Below are 20,860 nucleotides of genomic sequence, written 5' to 3'. Positions count from 1 at the left end.
TTGTGCGTAAAACCGAGAATATAAAAAAAAACTTCTACAAGCAATTAATTATATTCCGTTACAAATATTCGTTTGTTATGAAATCTACAGCATGAACTATGCAGGAATTAATTATACCATCCAATTTCTGTTTAACACGTTCAGCGCCAAGCTTATTTGTCTTCCTTTTCGTTTAGACCGCGATATCAATATTGCCGATGAGGTTGCGATAAATCTATATGTAAATATATCGCAATCTGTACATTAATATATATATTTATTATCACTAAACGTACAACATGTGGGAATGGATGTGCGAATGAACGATGAACGTGCGTGCAATAGATGAATAGATGAACGGTAATTGTTCCTCATGTTCTCATATTCCGCAAGTATTGCAGCGAAATGCTCGTACGTTGATGTTACTTGACATCTACAGTATTTTCCTTGTTTCCATTTTTTCGTCTCGCTTCTTCACTTGTGCTTTCTTTACGGATTTTTCTTTCATTCGATCGTAAATGTATAGATTTGCTTTTAATCGTTTTAGTGTATCAGGTTAGTATAAAATCATTTTGTTCTCCTCCCGATCCTGTAACCCGGCAAAGATTCCTGTTAGGTAAGGATGATTCTTCGCAGCATACTCTTGAAAATAGCCGTCGTTGGTACTTCGTGCCCAGTAGAATAATGAGCAAGGAAGACTGTAGAATGCTACAATGAGCCTTTGAACCAAGTTGTTTAGATGTATTTTTATTAGTTTCTTATTGAACACCTTGCCCAGCTGTGCTTGGCCCTTGCAACAAGCGCAGAATGTAACTAGAGATAAGTAAGATTCAAGATTAAGAAGTTGAATAGATTCCTCATTTAATTCCCTAGATGAAAATTTTGTTAATTTAGTTTTCATCGCATTTAAGAAAGTGTTTCAGTCCTGTTCAGTGTCTGGTAGATAATAAGTTGTTTCTGTATTAACTTTCCTAGCCGCATAAGCAATGTAGGAAGATAATAAGGAACTTGATCTACTACTTTATCTATAATTTAACCCCAGTTGAAGAAGTAATGGGTTTAAAGAAAGAAACTATCCCTGAACGGCGATTGTACGTGTGTATATGAACGTTTATGTCATTTGGATTATTTTAGAATATATTGATTATCTGAGATATTGATGTTTGCATGTAACACTGTTTATTTCAATGAATCTAGAATATTCCAAACATACGTGAAGTTAATGCATGCTGACGAAAGAATGTTTTGGAAGATGTGCGAATGAGATGGAAATATGCGAATGTATATATTGGGCGAGTGATAGGATTTGGGGCATTGTATATTTTGCCGAATTGTGGCGTTATATTGTGAGTCGTGTCGTTAAAAATATTGTTTAACAAATAAAATATCCTGTTTTGTCGCATATTCATGTATATAGAAACGCTGTGTACTATTTCTCGAGTTGATGTCCAAATATATAATAAATATTACTCTACTAATAAATATGGTATTTGTTTATTGTCAATACACAATAATTTCCATTCAGACTGCGTCAGTCACCGGTGACTGCGTCGCGCTTAACGTGTTAACTGCTGTTAATGATACCGAGCTTCCTTTTATTGTTCATTGCATTCGACGGGTAATTTTCTTTCTCATTATCTCAATACCTTATACTTATTTTCAGTGTTTATTTTTAAGAAATTTGAGTACATTTTCATTATATAAATATATAGCCTATTCAAACAATTTTCTATATACTTAATCGAATAAATTCTTTCTTATACTGAAACTTGTTTTCACCTTTCAATTTGAATGATGGTCCTTCAAATTTTATCTAATTAAATCTTGATTAATGGTAATTAAACTTCAATTAAAATGTCGTTAAAATCGACGAATGTCAATTCCAAAACTTGGAATCTTAAACAAACCTCAGTACGGTGAACAATTTTTCTTCTATTCCAAGTTACCAATTGAAACCACTAATTTTCCAAAAAACAATTCTAATACACAAAATCTTCCACACGCCTATAGAGTGTGTCGATAATTATGATTTTATAATGACCGAGGCATTCCGCAATGAATACGTGTTAGTTGACGAAATTTGTGTCGTAAGATTAAGGTCTATAGTTTGCTTGATCGCTTAGAAGGAGATTACGACGAATCTCCGCGAGAGGGAGGCTAACCAAAGAGCGACACGAGTATTCGAGACTGTGGAAGGGGTCGGACTATCGCACGTGACTGAATTGCGCCCCTATCCGAGGTAAGGCTGCACTCTAATTTAATTTGTCCGACCCTCCGTCGAAAGATAAGATGCACTTGGTGCTCTTCGTGCGGAAAAAACAAACAGGGCCGTTCGGTTTTCACTTTCCCCGTTGCGCGTCCTTGCACTTCCCGGCAATATTGGCCGACTCCCGAACTTTTCTTCTTGCTCGTCATGGGGCTGCTTAAGATTCACGAACTCGGGACGTGAACGTTCTATTTAAAGGTGCCCCCATATCGACCCCACGAACCTGCCATTCAGATACGGATCACGCTTTTTAAATACTGGACGAGTCATACGAAAACGGCGACACCTTCACGATTCAATCGATTGAGAATGAATTTGTGAATAGATAGGTTGATATATAATAATGAATCAGTCAGAATAAGATTTAACATGAAAATTTAAGTGGAAAACATGTAATGGATTATTTCCACTTGATCCTAATTATTCATGTCAATTTTTAATGCTTATGTTACATAAAACGTTTTCCTAGTTCCAGGAAGAAATAAATATTTCATCTGTAATTCAGAATTATGGATTCAAGTAAATGTTAAGTATATAATTAGAGTAGATACGAGATTTAAATCATTTTTCACGTTAGGCATAATCTCATTTTGCAAATTACATAATAAATAATTATCTGGTAAATTTCAATCGTTATTATTCCGAAGGAAGTAGAAAAACAAGAACTACGTCTACCAAAGATAAACGTTTTCAAATAGTTAAGCTCGTTTAAATTGCAAAAAAAATGGAAATAAGTGTCGGTTGCACAGTTCGTCACGGCCTCCTTTCTCTCCTCGGCCACCCTCTGATAAAGAAGCCGTCCAATTTAATTAGCATGAATTCGCCTTTATCGCCGTGCGAGGGCGCAATGGACCGTGTCACAAAAATGAAGAAAGAATGGAAGATAAAAGAATTCTTAGGTCGAAATTCCTCCCGGGGACATAGTCCTGGGGTTCAAGAACCTCCGGGACCAGTGAGTAGATTCCAGACAAGCGAGGGATCTTAATTTCGTCCCACCTTTCGCATCTTTTGTTTCAAAGACGTAGCCGCGAAGAAATCTGCAGATTTCTTTTCTTTTTTTTTTACCGTCCTCGAAAAATTTGATCAAAGATTATGCGAATGAAAATGTTGATTTAAAAGATGAAAGGGAGGCTATTCAACTGTATTTAATAAAAATAGCCCGATTCAATAAGTACATAAATATATAGAATTCAGATTTCTGCAGAAAGGAAATTAAAAATAATATAATTAATGCTGCAACAGTTATCAAATGAACAAAAGTGAAAAGTTAACATTCTTTCTGTATTCAAATAAATTGTATTAACTCAGTAATACTTCTAATATTTTTCGACGAAATACATTATCAAATTAAAGAATCTTCAAAGCAACTATATTTCTTATTAAGTTTATTATTAAGAAATTAATACCACGAACAATAAATTAACCTCTTGACCTACAACATCATGTCTACTCGTGATGAAAATTTTAAACTCTATTTGAGAAATCTGAGTGTTATTTATTTTCTTCAAATATAAATTAAATATTACTCTATTTTCTGTGAGCATAGAACGAGCATAAAAATTATTTCTTCTCCTAATAAATGATTAATGATACTTATATCGACCATAGTTAAATAAATCATAGGGCAAGGGGTTAACAACAGTACCTGGTAACACTGAATTACTAAACTACAGTGAAACATCTCGTGCAACGATCGACAATTTGATGAATCGCCCGCGAAAGTTCATGGTAGAATTTCTTCGCTTAGGCGCGCAAAGGATTAATGAAGAATCACGGATTCGAAAAATTGATCGAAGAAACGGATATTTCATCCGTGAGAAGCCAATAAAGAATATTGCAAACGGCTTCACGATGATGACAAAGGGATGTGATTTTTAACCGGGCCATCCGTAAAACGCAAAAACGCGCGGAAACAATAGCACAGCGGCGACGCGCGCTTGTACGCTCGCTTATATAACGAACGTATCATTCGTCGCGTGAAATCACTCAACAGAGACAATTTGTCACACGAGTTTTAAGTAACGGCCGCCTTTATATTCCGCGCATTCCCACGAATCGAAGAAATAAAGTTGAGAGATCACTCGACGGCTAGAATGAGGAATGTGAGTCTGATTAGTCAATTGTTTTATCTTTCTTCATCCCATTTTCGATACTAATTTGCTATTCGTCAGTAAGGTTACACGTAACCATTCGAAACAATAAATAAAACTCGAAAGACATTATCCCCTTCAGTCCAGATTTTCGTACAAAATTACGTTCATATATCTAACAACAACGGTCCGCCACTTAATGCATCGGTAACGACATTATTTCAAATAAAATAGTGGTACATACTTTTCTGATAGAAATACGTTCAAAGCATAGCTTACCTATCACAGTTTTAATATTTTGTTAGTTAATGAAGTACTAAAACAATATGTATTACAATGTGCACTGGGTCTGTACAGGGTCTCAAAAAGTTAACACATTGACTGCCACGAAAAGCTTCAACGTTTTATGTATTATTCGTTTATAGCAGAGATAAAAAGAAGTAATTATCAATTATTTAGCCTCACGAGTCTCACGTTACACTATTATCTGTTTATTTACATTATTGGACATTTATATTCGACATCAGTTATCTTACGAGTTTTAATTGTTTTCAATTTGTAAGCTCCAGCCATCAGTAACCACCGTGGCACTGAACGTGTTAGGTTGCCACCCAACATTACACGGCGGAGAGCACGGTACCTAAAGATCGCGACTATCGAGCCGGTATTAAGGTTTCCCGTTAATTATTAACAGCCCTAATTACCATAATATGAATTGTAAATCTGTCGGATAAAATCAGAGGAGGAGAATAATCGAGGCCGACGTCGGACACGGTTTTCGCAATTTTCACAGGAATGATTATTCCGCGTTCGATAACCGCCGACGGTTTTGATCGCGCGATCGATCGCGAATGAATGCTCCTGATATTCGGCCCCGGACAATGAGAGGCGGTTCCTTTGACTGGTGGAAGGGCTCTCGACGCGCAGACATCTCGTTCTTTTACGAGTTTGACTTCCAGTTCCCTCGTGAAACTTCAATCGTTCGGCTCCGCGTCCGATTTTCCGGCGTTCCGCGCCGGGCAAAAGTACGGGACCGGCTGAATTATTCTCTTTCTTCGGGGCAGTAACGTTATTGATCGACGAGGATCTCATGAGATCCGTTCGCCCTCCGCCGGTCGCGTTTTCCGCGAGGAATCGTGACACTCCGCTACCTCAAAAACCATCCATTTTACACGCCGTCGCGAATGAAACGAAGCACAGGCTGTTTCTGAAGTTATAAGGGAAGTCGGCCGAGTGACACAGGCAGATTTTCGTGCGCTTTCCAGTTTGATATAGTGTCTCGAAAAAATACTCCACGAATGTACTTTCATGTGTCTTCGATCGTTATATTTTAAAGGGGTGAAAACAGCCCTTGCAATTGGAGATGAAAAGTGTGTTTGATGAAATATCTGAGAATCTAGAAATCTGTTGACCGTGATGAAAGATTTTTAATCAGTGAACTGCGTTCGATGAGTATACACGTCATCTTAAAATTTGAAACAGTACTAATTCTTTCAACGATGAATTATTTATTCTTTCAAATAAACTTGTAATTCTTCTTTGTTTCGCTGTAGTTTTTCGTTAAAATATATTATAGATGCATTTGCCCTGCGTTTGACGAGTATACACCTTATTATTTGATTTTATTGTACCCGCAAGGAGTGATTTTTCAAACTAAATTCCACGGTTAACTGGATAAATAAATGGATTATGTGTTTTTAAATTTTAAATTTAAACATTTAAGTAGATTAATGAAATATATATTGAAAAATAATATATTCCTATAAGCTTTTTTTTTAAATAAATAGGATATTTTTATGACATTTTGATGAGAAATTTTAATTATCTTTTGTAAACATAAAGTGCAGCTCGTCATTAAAAATACAAAGTAACTGGGATAGTTTTTTGCAATTAATTAAAAAGTAAAGAAAACGTAGAAATGCATTTGGAAAATTCGTTTCATGAAGTGCAATCAATTTTAATGATGCAAAATAAATGATTTAGTTCGTCGTTGGAAAGGACACGTACAGTGTAATGGAAAGAGTTTTAATGAAATAAACTAATTAAAAAGCAAAAAATATTTTCATTCGAACTTCCCGGCGCAAACAGCAATTTCATTTACACCAAGCTAATATTTTCATTTTCATTATTTCTCCCTTTTATTATTGAATGCAAAAAATGCCTCGTAATTATTTCAAGTAATGAAGTTATTGTTATTTGGAGAAATACTTTAAACCTCTATAAAGGATTATTATTAGTTCAAAATCCGAATTTATTATCAGAAATTATATTTTAAGTATAAAACTATTATAATATTTTCTACCATATTTTCTCAAATTTTCTGCTCTCCAAAAATTTTAAAATTACAATTCTCTAACGTTTACAGAATACTAATGGCACTGCAGTAAAAAAGGGCCTTTTTGTCCTTCACAAAGGAGTCATGACAGGAAAGTATCTAGAGTGACAACCGATCGAGGCGCTCAGCATTAACATGAAGCGAATCTAATCCAGGGATCGATTATGATGGCCAGCAAGCTGTGCGCTATCGGAGTTCCTGCGTTTCCGTCACGAGCACGAACTCGAGCTGCGAATAAGCCGATCGTTTGGACGTGTATCGCGGGCAACGCGATAAGCTGGTATGATTCTCGAAAATGAAGAGGATTTCGAATTTCAAAATTTCCTGGTCTTCAACTTTCCATTTCCCATGCCGAACAATCCAACCAATATAAAACAAGTAAATAAAACTGTACACAGCACACAGTTTGAATTTTTCAAACGCTTTTGTACTTCGCATGTAACTCTATAGAAATACATTACACTCTCTGCAAAAGCATTCGGAAATTGTATACATCTCTTCAGAGGTACATTGCCAAAACAAGAGATCTTATTTCCATAGAGAGAATATTACACTATTGAGTATAATGTTTCCTCGTGGCTCTGCTTCGCTGTTTACGAATGGAAACTATTAAACTTTGCATTAAATTCCAACGCAAAGCTATCGTATAACGTTTCATGCTGATCATTCCACAATTTTCTTTTCATTTTGAAACTGTTAACTCTGTCGAAGCAAAATTTCCAGTTTGTATTTTACATGATCTTCTTCTACACATATACAGTTATATAGTAAGTGTCAAAATTTTATAAGAGGCTAATATTTCTTTTATATTGTAGAAAATTTTAGATGGTATAGTGTAGTTATTAAGCAATAACAATCATACATTTGCCAAAGCTGTAATTTTGATTTGTTGCAAAAATTAAATCTATCAAAAACTTAAGAATACATCTTAAAATTCCTTTTCGTGAAATATTACGAAACAGTTTCTTTTGTCACTGAGGTAGAGGCCTAAGTATGAAATACAGCGGTGGCAATAACATAAAAACAGTGAACAACTGTAATAATAGAATTTTAAAAGGTGGTATTGTCGCGACACGGCTAAGCTTGATAGGGTTAAATAAAGATCTAACCAGTTAACTGCGTTCAACGAGTATACACGCCATCTTAAAATTTAAAATGATACTAATTCTTCCCACGATAAATTATGTATTTTTTTCAGATAAACATGTAATTCTTCTTTATTTTGCTTTTCATTAAAATATATCCCAGATGCGTTCTTCCTAATGAGTACACATTTTCACGTTCATTTCATTTTTTGATTTCATAGCGTGCAAAACGAGAGATTTTTTAAACTAAATTCCATAGTTAACAGGTTAAAGAAGAAACATTTCCTTTTATCGACAATATTACTGCCAGAAGCGATGTCAAGCTTCTAAACATTATCGTATACGTCATTCTTCCGACGAATGTTCGTTTCATGTTTGACCAGCAAGGTTAGCTCTGAAGGTAACGAAATTAATTACCAGCTAGTACGTTTCAAGATATTATATTTTATTTCCTGGCTTCGCGATGATTACGGATGGGACGAACACAGTGACCACCGGTAATCACATTATCGACCGGGTTGGACCGATGCACAGACCAATCCGGCACAGTCGATGACATCATGGAAGCTAACCCGAAACTCGTTACACACTTCCATCGGGCGTACCACTGCCGCCAATTGATTCGGACTCGTTTCACGTGTAAACACACTCGTTTGAGTCTCATTTCGCGTACCACGGCTTCGCACACGCCGGATTCGCGAATATTTTCGAGTCGTCTCGATGATCCACTCGACGCACGCTCGTTATACTCGGCCGATCGAGAACTGGCCGATGTTAAGGCTTGACTCATACTACTCGGACGTTCATGATTTGATCGAATATTCACTAGTTCGCACCGCCACACAATGCGGCCGCTTGTGGACAAAACCCCAAAATTTGACTACTCACATAACGAAAATTGAAGGTCACCAATGTGTTGCTAAGTAGTCTCTGCTGTACAAAATGATATTCGTTTTAAAAATAAACTGAACTTCTGTTTCTCTATTTATATAACGTTTAAACCGGAACGTAAAATATCCATTGAAAAAACTTCATAATATAAAAAAATGTAACCACCATACGTTTAGCTCTATACCTTACAACTTTTGTCTGAGGGACTTTTTTCTATCACTCATACTTTTGAAATTATTAAGTTTTGTCCAAAAAACGGCCGTTTCAGCGCACTGTACGGCAGGTTGCTCACAATTAAAATTTTGTCAAAGTTTTTCTGTTATTTTCCCCTTTCCGTATAAATAATCATGAAATTTTTTTTGTTTTTTAGAGAATTATTAATCGTAAAGGTCTGTACTACAAGATTTGTCGAGATCTGCGTATCATAAATGTAGCACTGCGATTTGAGACTGATAATACTTCCACTGTGCAATTACGTTAGATTAGACTATAATGTGCACAGTTATCGATGATAGAGAAAGAATTGTGCCGCTACAGTTGTGTATCGTTCGAAGAGATGATAGTGGCATACAGTAGCTAGAAGGTTAATGACAAAGTGGTTCTAAGGAAAACAGTTATGAAAGAAATTATACGGCAAGAGGTTATTGATGAAATTAAAGTATGTCATTTCATTGCTATATAGTTTTTAACTGGCAGACTATTGATCGTGAGAAAATATGATAATTTCAATGTTGACAGTGGTTTATAATGATGCTTATGTGAAAGTATGGTGAGTGCTAGTGAAATGTCCGTTCAACAGTAATTGCTAATGAATTAATTTTTAATCGTTAAGAGCATATTGGTGGTTGGATGTTATAAAAGTCAAAAGGAAGAAGACAAATGAACGGAATTGAAGTGGAACAAAGGAAAAAAGCAAAATTAAATTGGGAGAGACGAATTATTTTCTGTTTATGTTGAAAAAATTGAGGACTTATTTTTTATAGATACTCCAGATCGCTAAATCCAGTAGAACCCGAACTTAGTCATTGATGTAAATAAATAACTTAAGATGACTTAAAATTTAAACTTCAAAAAGAAGTGCATATTCGCGTTATGTAAATTACATAATCTAACTAAGTATTCCATGTAGACGTTAAGAAAATATGAAACGGGATCGTTAAATTTAAAGCGACAGGCACGAAGGGTCTGGAATGGCCTAATTCGAAAACGAGGTTAGAGAGTGCAAAACATTTATTCGAACTTTTCTTATTAATTTCATGCAGCGAAGTCAACCGCGAATTTACATCCGCGTTTTATAAAATCTGTTGTGCAGAAATTTTTCTGCCGGTAAGGTCACGCGGAATGCGCTAGGTTATCAGATAAACGACCAACGTAACAAAAAAGAAAATGCGGTGGTAATGTTCACGTGTTGACGGCAACAGCCACGAGTGATAAGCGCAAATTACACAGTTTAAAGCCAGACGCGATCAAATGTTCGATAAAGAACGTTAAGAGATTATATAATATTTTATTAATACCGTTTCATGTCTTCGACGCTTTCCCTCCCAATGCAAGCCTTTTTATACTTCAAGGTCTGCTCTCATAGCGAAACTTCACAATATTTTGAAATGGCTTCGTCAGTTTATCAGTCAGTAGAATATTAATTAACGAAAGTAATACTTTTTAACTATGTTATAAATGTTAACGTGTACATATAAATGTTAACACTGTAAAACTGCATGCTCTCATTGTCATTCAACGCGTGGTAAAACCGCAAGATTATTATTAGGGGTTGGAGTGGTAATATGAGACAGAGTGACAGTGTGATGCAACCTATTATTTCCGATAATACCTCTAATACCTATTCGTAATAGTAGCTGTAACTATTAGATCCCATAGATACTTTTCTGTTACCAGAGTGTAATGTGGTATTTATAAAACTATTGTTTGGACTTATAAAAACAATTTTTTTAACTTATAGAAATTAAATTTTTTCCTGAGATAAACTCTAATGTTTGTTGAAACTTTCAGCTATTTTAATTATCCTCATTATGAAATATAAAGCATTCTGTTTACTACATTATATAACAAAATTATTTTAAAATTAGGAAACTGTAAATTTTTCCTCTTTGTCGAAAGTTATTAGATTACTTCGAAGTTGGCATTTGTAATATTTTGTACGATTGTTGTAGCCGATTTATGTAGTTTCATGTTTGGTATAGGAAAGATAACAAATATATTTTATGTTCTCAAACATATTCAACCACCATGATACTATCGATGAATCGGATGGTAGTCATCAATGACTTCTGCATATTGAACATTATAAACGTTACTTGGTAAATGTTCATGTCGTTTTTGATTGATATAATCACACGATTATGTATCTTAAACCTTTGCCCTACGATTTCTTTCTTAACTGTGATAGATATAACTATTTTACCATTAGTAATTTATTGAAAAGAGAGAAAAGTTACAAGTATATTTTATGTTCATGTTTACTTTAAAGTATAATAATTGATAAAACAAGAATAATGTTTAAGTAAAATTCAAAAGAACTGAATAATATTTATGTTTGTTAGATTTCATTTGAATTCTTCATTACGAGTCAGACATGATATTATAAAGCAAGGGGTTAATAGTCCATTCGTAAATTCCTAATTTCCAAGCTCCAAATGAACGAACATCAATTTACTAGGAATAATAGTATAAACCGTACAGTAAACGTCCGAAAACCTAGTGTCAAGTAACCATATTAGTAGCAATATTTCCTTTGCCCGAAAAAAAATATCCCAATTAACTATCTCTATTTTTTAACGTCAAACGTACGCCACTTTTCTCCACAAACCCCGTAAACGATGGGTTTGAAACAGGATCCGTTTAAATATCACCGCAGCATCGTATTTTCCACATCCCTATTTTACTACACTTTTTGTTCTCTCTTAGAAACTCGAGCTCAATGAAGCGCGATCCAGTACTATTTACGATGAAACTGTTGAGAAACGAATGAACGAAGGGGTGTGGTCGTCAATTTTCATTCGAGACAAAAAGTTCATGACGCTTTTAGCGCTAGTTTTGTGCGCCGACTGTTTTCAGCTGACGCAAGAGATAAACACCAATGCTGGATAGAATAACATATAAAATGGTAAAGAATGTATATTACTTCAAATCGCTAACATAACTACGAAAACAAAGTAAACATCTTGTTCGTCGCGATAAATTTGAAAACAGTATTTTATTTGAATGAACTAAAAATATGGTTGGCCTTAGTTCCAAATGTTCTTGTTTACCCGCGCTGAATCGATTTTGCGTTCATGAAGAGAAAGGAAACTTTTGGAATATGAACGTTTTTACATTAAATAACGGTACTTACACTAAAAATAAATTTAAATTGCTGATTTTCTCATCTTTTGTGCTATAATATCGTTTACTTTTAATATTTCTTTTATTGCCTCGAAATGTTGTAAATACATATTTGAAATAAAAAGGAAATTGACCTAATTTACACTTTTATAGGTCTTGAAAAGAAACAGCTGAAGGTATATTTGTATTACTTCTTTAAAAAATTTCCCAAAAGTACTCAAATTTCAACAAAAGAAACACAAAATGTTCCCAATAGGACGATGAATATTTTACTTTAAATCCGAGAATTGATAATGACGTTTTGATTTTTTAAATCGAGACTATTTATATTGAATTATGTAGTAACTTCTTTCAACTACAAAATTAACATCGTTGTAGAAAATACCTATAAATTTTAGTATGTATTAAAAAATAACGTAATCCTTCTAAAGCATTATAGAAAACTTTAAAGTGTATGTATATTACTTAGAAGTAAAATTATTTTCTGTGAAATCATATGAAAATATAATATTTTTTGAAGTTATTAAGTCTCACCCGGAGTTGATCTATAGGACCACCGTTAAAGTTCCATACAACCAAAAAATATATTTCCAAACTGCATTCTTGAAGTGCACAAACATGTTACACTTATTCATCAAATACACATAATCTTCTGATATTATTATATTAACACACATCTTCAGTGATTTCAAATTTTATGTTCGATTTCGTGGAACGAGTTCAGAATTTCCGTAGCTTAACCATGCCATGACGGGACTATGCTGCGCGCGCAGTCCGTTCACTACCCACGTGACGTGGCGGGAATGAAGTTTCGAGAGAACCATTACGAATCAATTTAAAATGCCTCTTAACACATTGCATACTGGTAACGAGAAATCTCGTTTTTATATGAAGTCACTTAGCTATATGACTTTGCTAATTATCAGAGCATTTTAAAAAATATTAAATTCGGTTAGAGTTAATTGTCCATAAAATAGATTATATAACAATATGATATTTGAGCTTTTTATATATAGTGATATAAATGGATCTCACTGAAAATTTAGTTTTCTGATAATTAGCCGGTACGTAATGCGTTAATATCTTTAACGAGATTTTTCCCTCATAAAACGTTGCGGCTATCTATCTCTTTTTTGCAATAACAGTGCACCTTCTCGCTGAACTTCGTCATCATTGTCCTCTGGTGTATCGTATTACCAGCGGAATATGAAACCGTTTACCAACGTGCGTACTCGCGTTTTATAGTTGCTTAGAACTAAATCCAAATTGACTGTAAGATACAGTTCCTTCGAAACGCTTAAACTGCGCGTATCTATTTCTCGATCAGATCCTGTCTCTGATAGAGATTCATTATTCCTTTGAGCTCTTATCTAGCATTTTGAGATAAGAAGAAATCAAATTTTGATTTAAAGTATAGTTCTACGTGTATCTGGTCGTTTCTGAAACTAAACAGTTCTTTAAACACATTTTCTATTAAAACCTTTCCATCTGTTTACGTTTTTAGGTGAATTTGACTGGAATATATTATTAGCGGAAAATACTTCAATAAACCTTAAACTGCTTTAATAATAATTTTAAGTGAATCAGAAATCAAAATAACCAATTACCTCAAACATTGAAAGTAAATGATACAAATTACTATTCACAATAACAAGTTACTTAATTCATTGTATCTCTAAAGTTACCAAAAATCTACACCGAATATTACAGATACGTCATTAGGAACGCGTACAAAAACCTATTAAAGTCGAAGATCGCCAGTCAAGTTCCTTCCCTTACAAGCAATCCATCATCTAGGGTATACTTCTCTCCGACTACAACTCAATAAAAGTACCGTTCGGTGACCCCATCGGTTTCCTGTATTCATTCCTCTTTATCAATTTAATGTCAACCGCATCGGAACAGGAAACAAGGGGTGGCCTAATGTATTCAACGCGAACGTGGACGATAGGTTCGGTCTATCACGATAAGCGTGCCACGTGTACGGAATATCGGGATTGCTTAATCGACGTCCCCTGAATAATAGAAATCCCTCTTGTCGGTGGGGATAATCGAGACTTTACCCGGGAACGTTCGAAAGTATGGGAACGCGGTTGAATGCATAGTCGAAATTAATCTGTAAAGGGGTTGAACGCTAAGACAGAGATTCTAGATAGGTGCGTGTATCAATTAGTGTACCGTGTTGGTGATATCTGGTGCCTGTGTATTGCTGTTCGTGTCGCGCATGCTGTCGGGGTTTATATGTTGCTGTTGCTGTTGTTCTTGTTGTTCTTGTTGGCCTGACGATACCATGCTGGATGCATTGTAGGACTGCTTAGACGTTACCTCGTTCATGTAGGACACTTCCGATAGTGGGACGTAGTAGTAACCCAGGAAACGATCCCATAGCAGACCCTTGCACCAGACCTCGACCAGAAGGCCCGTGTTCATGTCGTTCGTTTCGCTAGACAGCAAACAGATCGGACGTTTCATTTTATGCGAGAACGATCGATTGAAATCGGCCGGCGAAATGTTACGGCACGGGTCGTTTCGAATTCTATTAGACAACGTGATGGGTTCACTCGAGTTATACATAAGGCACGTCGAACCATATTATGTTTGCGCAAAGAATATGGAGCCTCGAGTGCGACGTGAGATGCTTCTCGTAACATTTCGTCAACCTTCGACTGACTTCTGCAAACTAAAGAAGTTAATGGGGTTTGGGGGACGAGTTTAAACAGAGTGATTCATTTGGGAAATAAATAAGTTTGTTTTTCTAATTTGAGTGAAATATGTATATTATTTATAGAGGGAAATCGAGGAGATTCTTTGCTTTCCGAACGTGATTAAATTTAAATTGAAAGAAATGGGAGAGAGAAATATGATGGAAGGACAATATTGATAATTTAGTTGGAAAGCATTTCTTTTTTCATTTTCGAAACTTTCACTTCTACGGTATTTATGAACATGTTGTAACAAGAAAGAGCTAATTTTTTGTAAAAGGACAATAATTCATGAAGCTTTCTTGTTTCTTGTTTCCGAAGCAAACGGCAAATTTATCTGGTAATTTATAAATTTAAATAATTATAATTATATTTCTAACAACTAGTCATATATGTTTAATATTTTATAGTTCGTTTAAATTTCTCGTCATTTACCATATAAAACGATTACGTTCTGAAAACAGGGACATCTACTTGTGGGTTTTCTATAGTTTATACTCGATGTTACTATTCTACTGTAAAATTTGTGTCTATTTTAAGAACGTATGTTGACAATTGACCGCGATGGGGGATACATACGTGTCAGAATTTGCATAGTTGATGCGAATATTCTAAATAGAGAGAAATTGATCGGTACATCCCCGCGTTTCGTATTTTTAGGCAGCTATTTCGTCACGGAAGTTAAATAAATACGATTTAAAAGCGGCACTGGCACACGTAGCTGCTCGTCAAAGGAAAAGTAGGTTAAAGGTTCGCAACTTGGCAAGTGAGGATTTAGCGGCGCCAGTAGGGATATTTCAGAAAGCTAAGATCCAAAATTCTCCTATTTTCTTCCGTCGCGATTCCCGCGATTGTCCTCCTTATATATTTCCCGGCCTCGATCAATAGCATGTTCTTCATCTCGAGCACATGACGCGCTCTTATTTTTCCTTATAGCACAGAGAACGCTCGAGTGTGATTAAAAATGTCGTCCGGGATAAAATTAATCGTCTGCTGATGAAACATGGACTCGCGACAGTTATTGTTCGTAGACCAACGCGCATATTTCCAGTACAAATATTAAAAACTGTAAGATATAATACAATTATGACTTTATAATGAACTGGTGCTGCAAATCGAATCAAAATAACAAGAAATAAACAAATACACGGTGCAAAGAAATTCTGAACAGGAATAAGGATATTCAAAATATTTCGAAAAATAATAATAAGCCAAATGCCACGGAGTTTTAAATAAAAACTAATGTACTCGAATCGAAGCAACAAGAAATGAACAAACCCTCAGTGTCAAGAAATTCTGAATATAAAAACCGACGCTCAAATTATTCCGAAAAATTACAATAAGATAGATGCCATTGTGTTTTAAAAGAAAATTAAGATATTCGAATTGAAATAACATCGTAAACCAGTCAAAACTTTCAATTCCCAATTTCATCAAACAATAACGTTGCTTCAGAAACAATCCCGTTTCACCGACATGAAAACTGAACAAACGATATCGAACATCCAGTGGCACCGTATCAACAAGATCAACGCTGCGCGTGTCGCAATTAAAAGGTCATCGACGAAATTATTATTAAGTACGTAATTATACCCCGAGGCAAAAAAGTGAGACCACTTTCGTCGGCGATGCGAACAACCGGGTAAATCGATATCCACGAGAGTAGCGGAAAATATCAGGGGGATAAGGGAAAAAAAAGATTAAAACACGAAACATTACTAGTAATTAGCTAATCGCGACGTCGCGTCGCGCCGTGAACGCGCTATCCCATTCTGCTAGCTAAGCACCTATTTATATATCAGCTATGGATCGGATTACCTCTTAAGGGGGTTCGATAGTCAATCGCGAAACTCCGCGTTTCTGAGCCTTCACGCAAACTCAGTAATGAACGTGTCCCGATAAACGCGCGCAACTCTGCCCTCCGACAATTTCCCCGACCCCAGTCATTTTTATTCAACAACGGCCACTCGGCATTACCTAGTTGGACAGAAACTTTCCACGCAACATGAAATCGGACACGGGGATGTACCTCGACAGTGAGCTGCGAATTCAAAATTCCAATTTGAAAATTAAAATGTTTTTCTCCCATTCTGCCTTTACATATTATACCTGACCCTCAATTTACGTGAAAATCCGTTCCACGTGAATTCGTTTTACGCGAAAATCACTTACGGTCTATCGGGGCAAGAGAAAACAAAATATTGGAAACCGAAACTAGTGTAAGTTTTGGAAATACATGTTTGTTTCGCGTAGCCAAACAAAAGAAGTAGTAATAATGACATATAATTTCACATTGTCAAACAAAAGAAATAATAATAAGGACATTTCAGAAAACAAAACTACATTTTCATTGGTGTTACTATACTCAGATTGCGTAAATGAAGATCACGCATAAAAACTACCGCATAAATAGTGTTCTAATTTACCGCGTAAATTGAGGCACAGGTACGCGATCATCGATCGAGGATCAAGGTTTTCAGTTTTCTCATCGGTCTCGAGGCTTCAATACGCGAGAAAAAATCATGGAGAAGTTCTTCAAACTTTGGCGAATGATCCTCCATCATTTCTCCATCGCGAAATCGCTCCTCCTTGGGCGCGTACAATGGTTCCCGCAAAATGTATACTTACAAAAGAAAGTCTTGCTCCCAGCATGGATTGGCCCCTTTCACAGTGACTGTCGTTGACTTGACGTTCTGCAGCTTCAGTGTTACGTAGGAGTTGAACTGGCCCGCTGGAAATTGTTGCAGGGATCGGTTCAGTCGTGATTCTGCTGATTGTTACGCTTTTCGCGAGCGAGGCGCAGCTGTGATCATGTCTCAGTACGGCGACTTTCAAAGTTTTGCTTTCCCGGCACAGTTATAGTATTCGTTAAAGTATTATAACAAGCATGAATGAATTAAACTTTATTGTTGAATGTATTATTAACTCTTCATATACCGCTCCTGATCAGGGTAACCACTTACTAGTTGATAATATGATTTTCGCTAAGACGCAGGAGTATATGTTTTTACTTGCAAAGCTCTGTAACTTTAAAATCAAAGTGTAAGAGAACCTCGTTTTGTCGTTTTCATTTCTTTTGTTTTAACATTAAAACTACCCAGCAATTGGAGTGACTTACTGGCTTACGATAGATGAATTATTAAGCATAATCAACAATTTTAACGTATACGCATTGCGAATCAGTAATTAGAATTGGATAGCTACAAAAATTCTCACCGTGCCAATGTGAATTCAGGTGACACGACTTCCTGTATAAAGTAAAAAATTAACTTCCTCTGTAATACATCGAACGAACTGAATCTTGTTAGATCTATGAAACGCGAAATTAGAACAGTAAAGATAACAGATGTTGACGTTCCAGTTTCCGTTCTATCGAGAAAATCGTTTCTACTTATGTAATTTTGGTGAACAACGTTAAGATATTGGCTGCTGAATTAATCTCTTGCACTGGAAAGGCGTGCCACGCGCGTCGAGATGTATTTGTTCCAAAATTGCCAATAATGTCTTATACACATCGATAATTTTGTTACATTACATATACTAGATTATTTAGAAATGTATCACCCAATATAAAATGATTAATAAACAAAATTAATGCACACATTTGTGTAAAACAGGCAACATCAAAATTCTTAACCAATTAACTACGTTCGACGAATGTATACGTCATCTTAAAACCCAAAATGATATTAATTTTTTCAACGATCAATTATCTATTTTTTCAGTTCCATTCATTCTTCTTTGTTTTGCTTTAGGTTTTCGTGAGAATATATTATAGATGCGTTTGCCCTCTGTTTGATTTTTTAAACTAAATTTCACAGTTAATAGGTTAAATACTCTCATCTGAAAGTCTCGCAGCACGTCGGTCAAAAATCGCTAGAGCACTTAGGTTCGACTCATCACGGGGGTGAGGAAAATCACATACACATGCCAAACCCGTAAAAGAAGTCAGTCCGACACGAAATGAAACTGTCGACGTCGATGAATACGCGACTCACCGTCAGCCAGGAGCTACGAGGCAGCGATGTAGCATTAGCCACACGGCGGTAAAAAATTATTTACGATCGGATAAACTGGAATTTATTCTGCACGACCGGTAAAATTAAATGTTACTCCGACAGGAATAGGTTACGGTAGTTTGCCAACGCGGCCGGGAATTTGACTCTTCCGCGTGGGCTGATTGTCACCTTTGAATGGAACACGAATGCCGAGTATCTTTGATATTTCCGCGCGCATGGCGCTCCTTAATTAAAGCGATCACGGCTACGCTAGTATCCATAGAAAGCGGAACCGGATGAAAAGTCAGTTTTCTTAACGAGATTCTACTAAGTTCGCGCAGTTACGATTTCTTTTACCATAAAACTTAAACTTTTCCTGTCTCCTCTCGGAGAAATGTTAATATCCACGTGTACGTCCTGTATTTTTTCAACATACTCGGATTACTGGGAATTATTAAAAAAGACAATCAGTATCGAAGTAACCTACTTCTGCAGACTTTCTACTTTCTATTAGTTGTACTTCTACTACATTTTCATATTGTCTCTGTAATTAACTAGTTTCTGAAGTTTATGCGTTTGAAGTATTGTATTTTTTAACGCACAAATCTGAGTAAAATGAAAGTTTCAGTAAATTTTAACAAAATGTGAGCATTTGAATTAGTTAACTTCAATTACATTTTAAGAAATAATATTTTTTAAAACTGTATCACATTTTTTCGCAATTTTTCATCGGTATAGATATATTCCTAACATCAACGCCGAATTCCATATCAATTTCATTATTAAATATTGAAAGTAAACAATGTTTTTAATTTGTTCATGTTTTTACGAACTCTCGGAAGTAATTTTCATATATTGAACAACCGTTTTTCAATAAAACTCTGGATCATGTAGACTATGATGCTCTCAATACGCCTTGTTCGTGAATTATCGTCGTCATATTTGTAACTGTGACATTTACAATTGTGACGTGATTGAAGCAACATCTGCCTTTTGTAACTAAACCAATCGTAACTTTAAAACGATTTCAAAACGCCCAACATTCAACGCTGTCAAGATAATTCGAATAATAATCCATTGACAAATACTTCAGAGCGCCCCATTCGAAGGAAATAAATAAAAATCGTCGAGCAGGCCATACGTCAAATCATTAATTGATACATCCGAACGAAATTACAGTTACAGCGCGTGGGTTGCTCCAGTTGCGTGGTTTTAATTAAAAAATATTTTAATTATCGCATACGTTGTCGCGCGTTTCGAATGCGTCGATCTCGGAAAAAAGAAAGAAAAACAAATAAACCGGCAAAATGTTGCCGAACCGACGAAACGTTCGCAGGATCCGACGTACACGTGACGTGACGCTGTTTCTGGGGACAATTAAACGTTATTTATGGAGAGTTCCAGCAGCCTCGAGTATTCTTCCATACATAATTAGACGGAAGCGGACAATTATCGTCGAAAATATTTCCCAATAATCCCTGGAAGCCCGGCCCGACTTGACTAGTCTAACAAACTGTGTCGCCGGGGAACATTTATCAGCCGATGTCGTCGAATCGATAAGAGACGAGACAGCGCGTATATAACGGTAACATTTCTCGAAGGATCTGCGATCGTTCCTCAATTTACAGGGGATGCCAGCAGACTTTCGCTGTTATTCGTGCACCTTAACCTCTTGTTCTATAACATCGAGTTAGATTTGTAATAAAAAGAGTCTGTTAAAAGTAGGCGACATTGGGCAACCTCCGTAACAAAAGATTCTGTTACAGCACGATTCTTCACACTCTAAGGAACAAAAAACGTAAGTTTCATTATCACGAGAAATTTCGCGAATATATTAGGTTCTCCCACAAGTTTGTTTACACAGAAGCTATCCCACGTCACCTATTCTGTAATTAAATATATAATTATTTGTACATAATGAATTGAAATGAAACTTTAAACATATCTTTTAGATAATTTTGAATATTTTGCTTTTGCAATATTCTATATTGCCCTGTGGTTCAAAAATTGAAATAGCTAATGCAAGTGCAAACTCTAATTAGCTCGTGACCAATCAACATTTCGGTTTAATCGCTTCGATTTATTCGCTTCGGTTTAATCGGTAGAAGGTATTCGAAAGCGATATTATTTCATATGGTGGAGAAATAATCGATACGAACTTATGAGACAACC

At 35.7% G+C, this 20,860-nt stretch overlaps 1 protein-coding gene across 1 annotated transcript in view; it reads right to left on the bottom strand.

The window, feature by feature from the left end:
• Positions 1–20,860, bottom strand: part of LOC116428818 (protein unc-13 homolog A-like) — a 98,886-nt gene that overhangs the window by 31,301 nt on the left and 46,725 nt on the right. The window contains exons 3-4 of the mRNA XM_031980931.2: positions 17,319–17,421; positions 14,314–14,431 (exon numbers count right to left, since the gene is read on the bottom strand). Of these exons, the coding sequence (XP_031836791.2) occupies positions 14,314–14,431; positions 17,319–17,421 (221 nt within the window). The remainder of the gene's footprint in view (positions 1–14,313; positions 14,432–17,318; positions 17,422–20,860) is intronic.

Source organism: Nomia melanderi, chromosome 10, assembly GCF_051020985.1.
Source record: "Nomia melanderi isolate GNS246 chromosome 10, iyNomMela1, whole genome shotgun sequence".
Classification (NCBI taxonomy): domain Eukaryota; kingdom Metazoa; phylum Arthropoda; class Insecta; order Hymenoptera; family Halictidae; genus Nomia; species Nomia melanderi.
The sequence above is the reverse complement of the archived record's forward strand: the minus strand, read 5'-3'. Positions and strand labels throughout refer to the sequence as shown.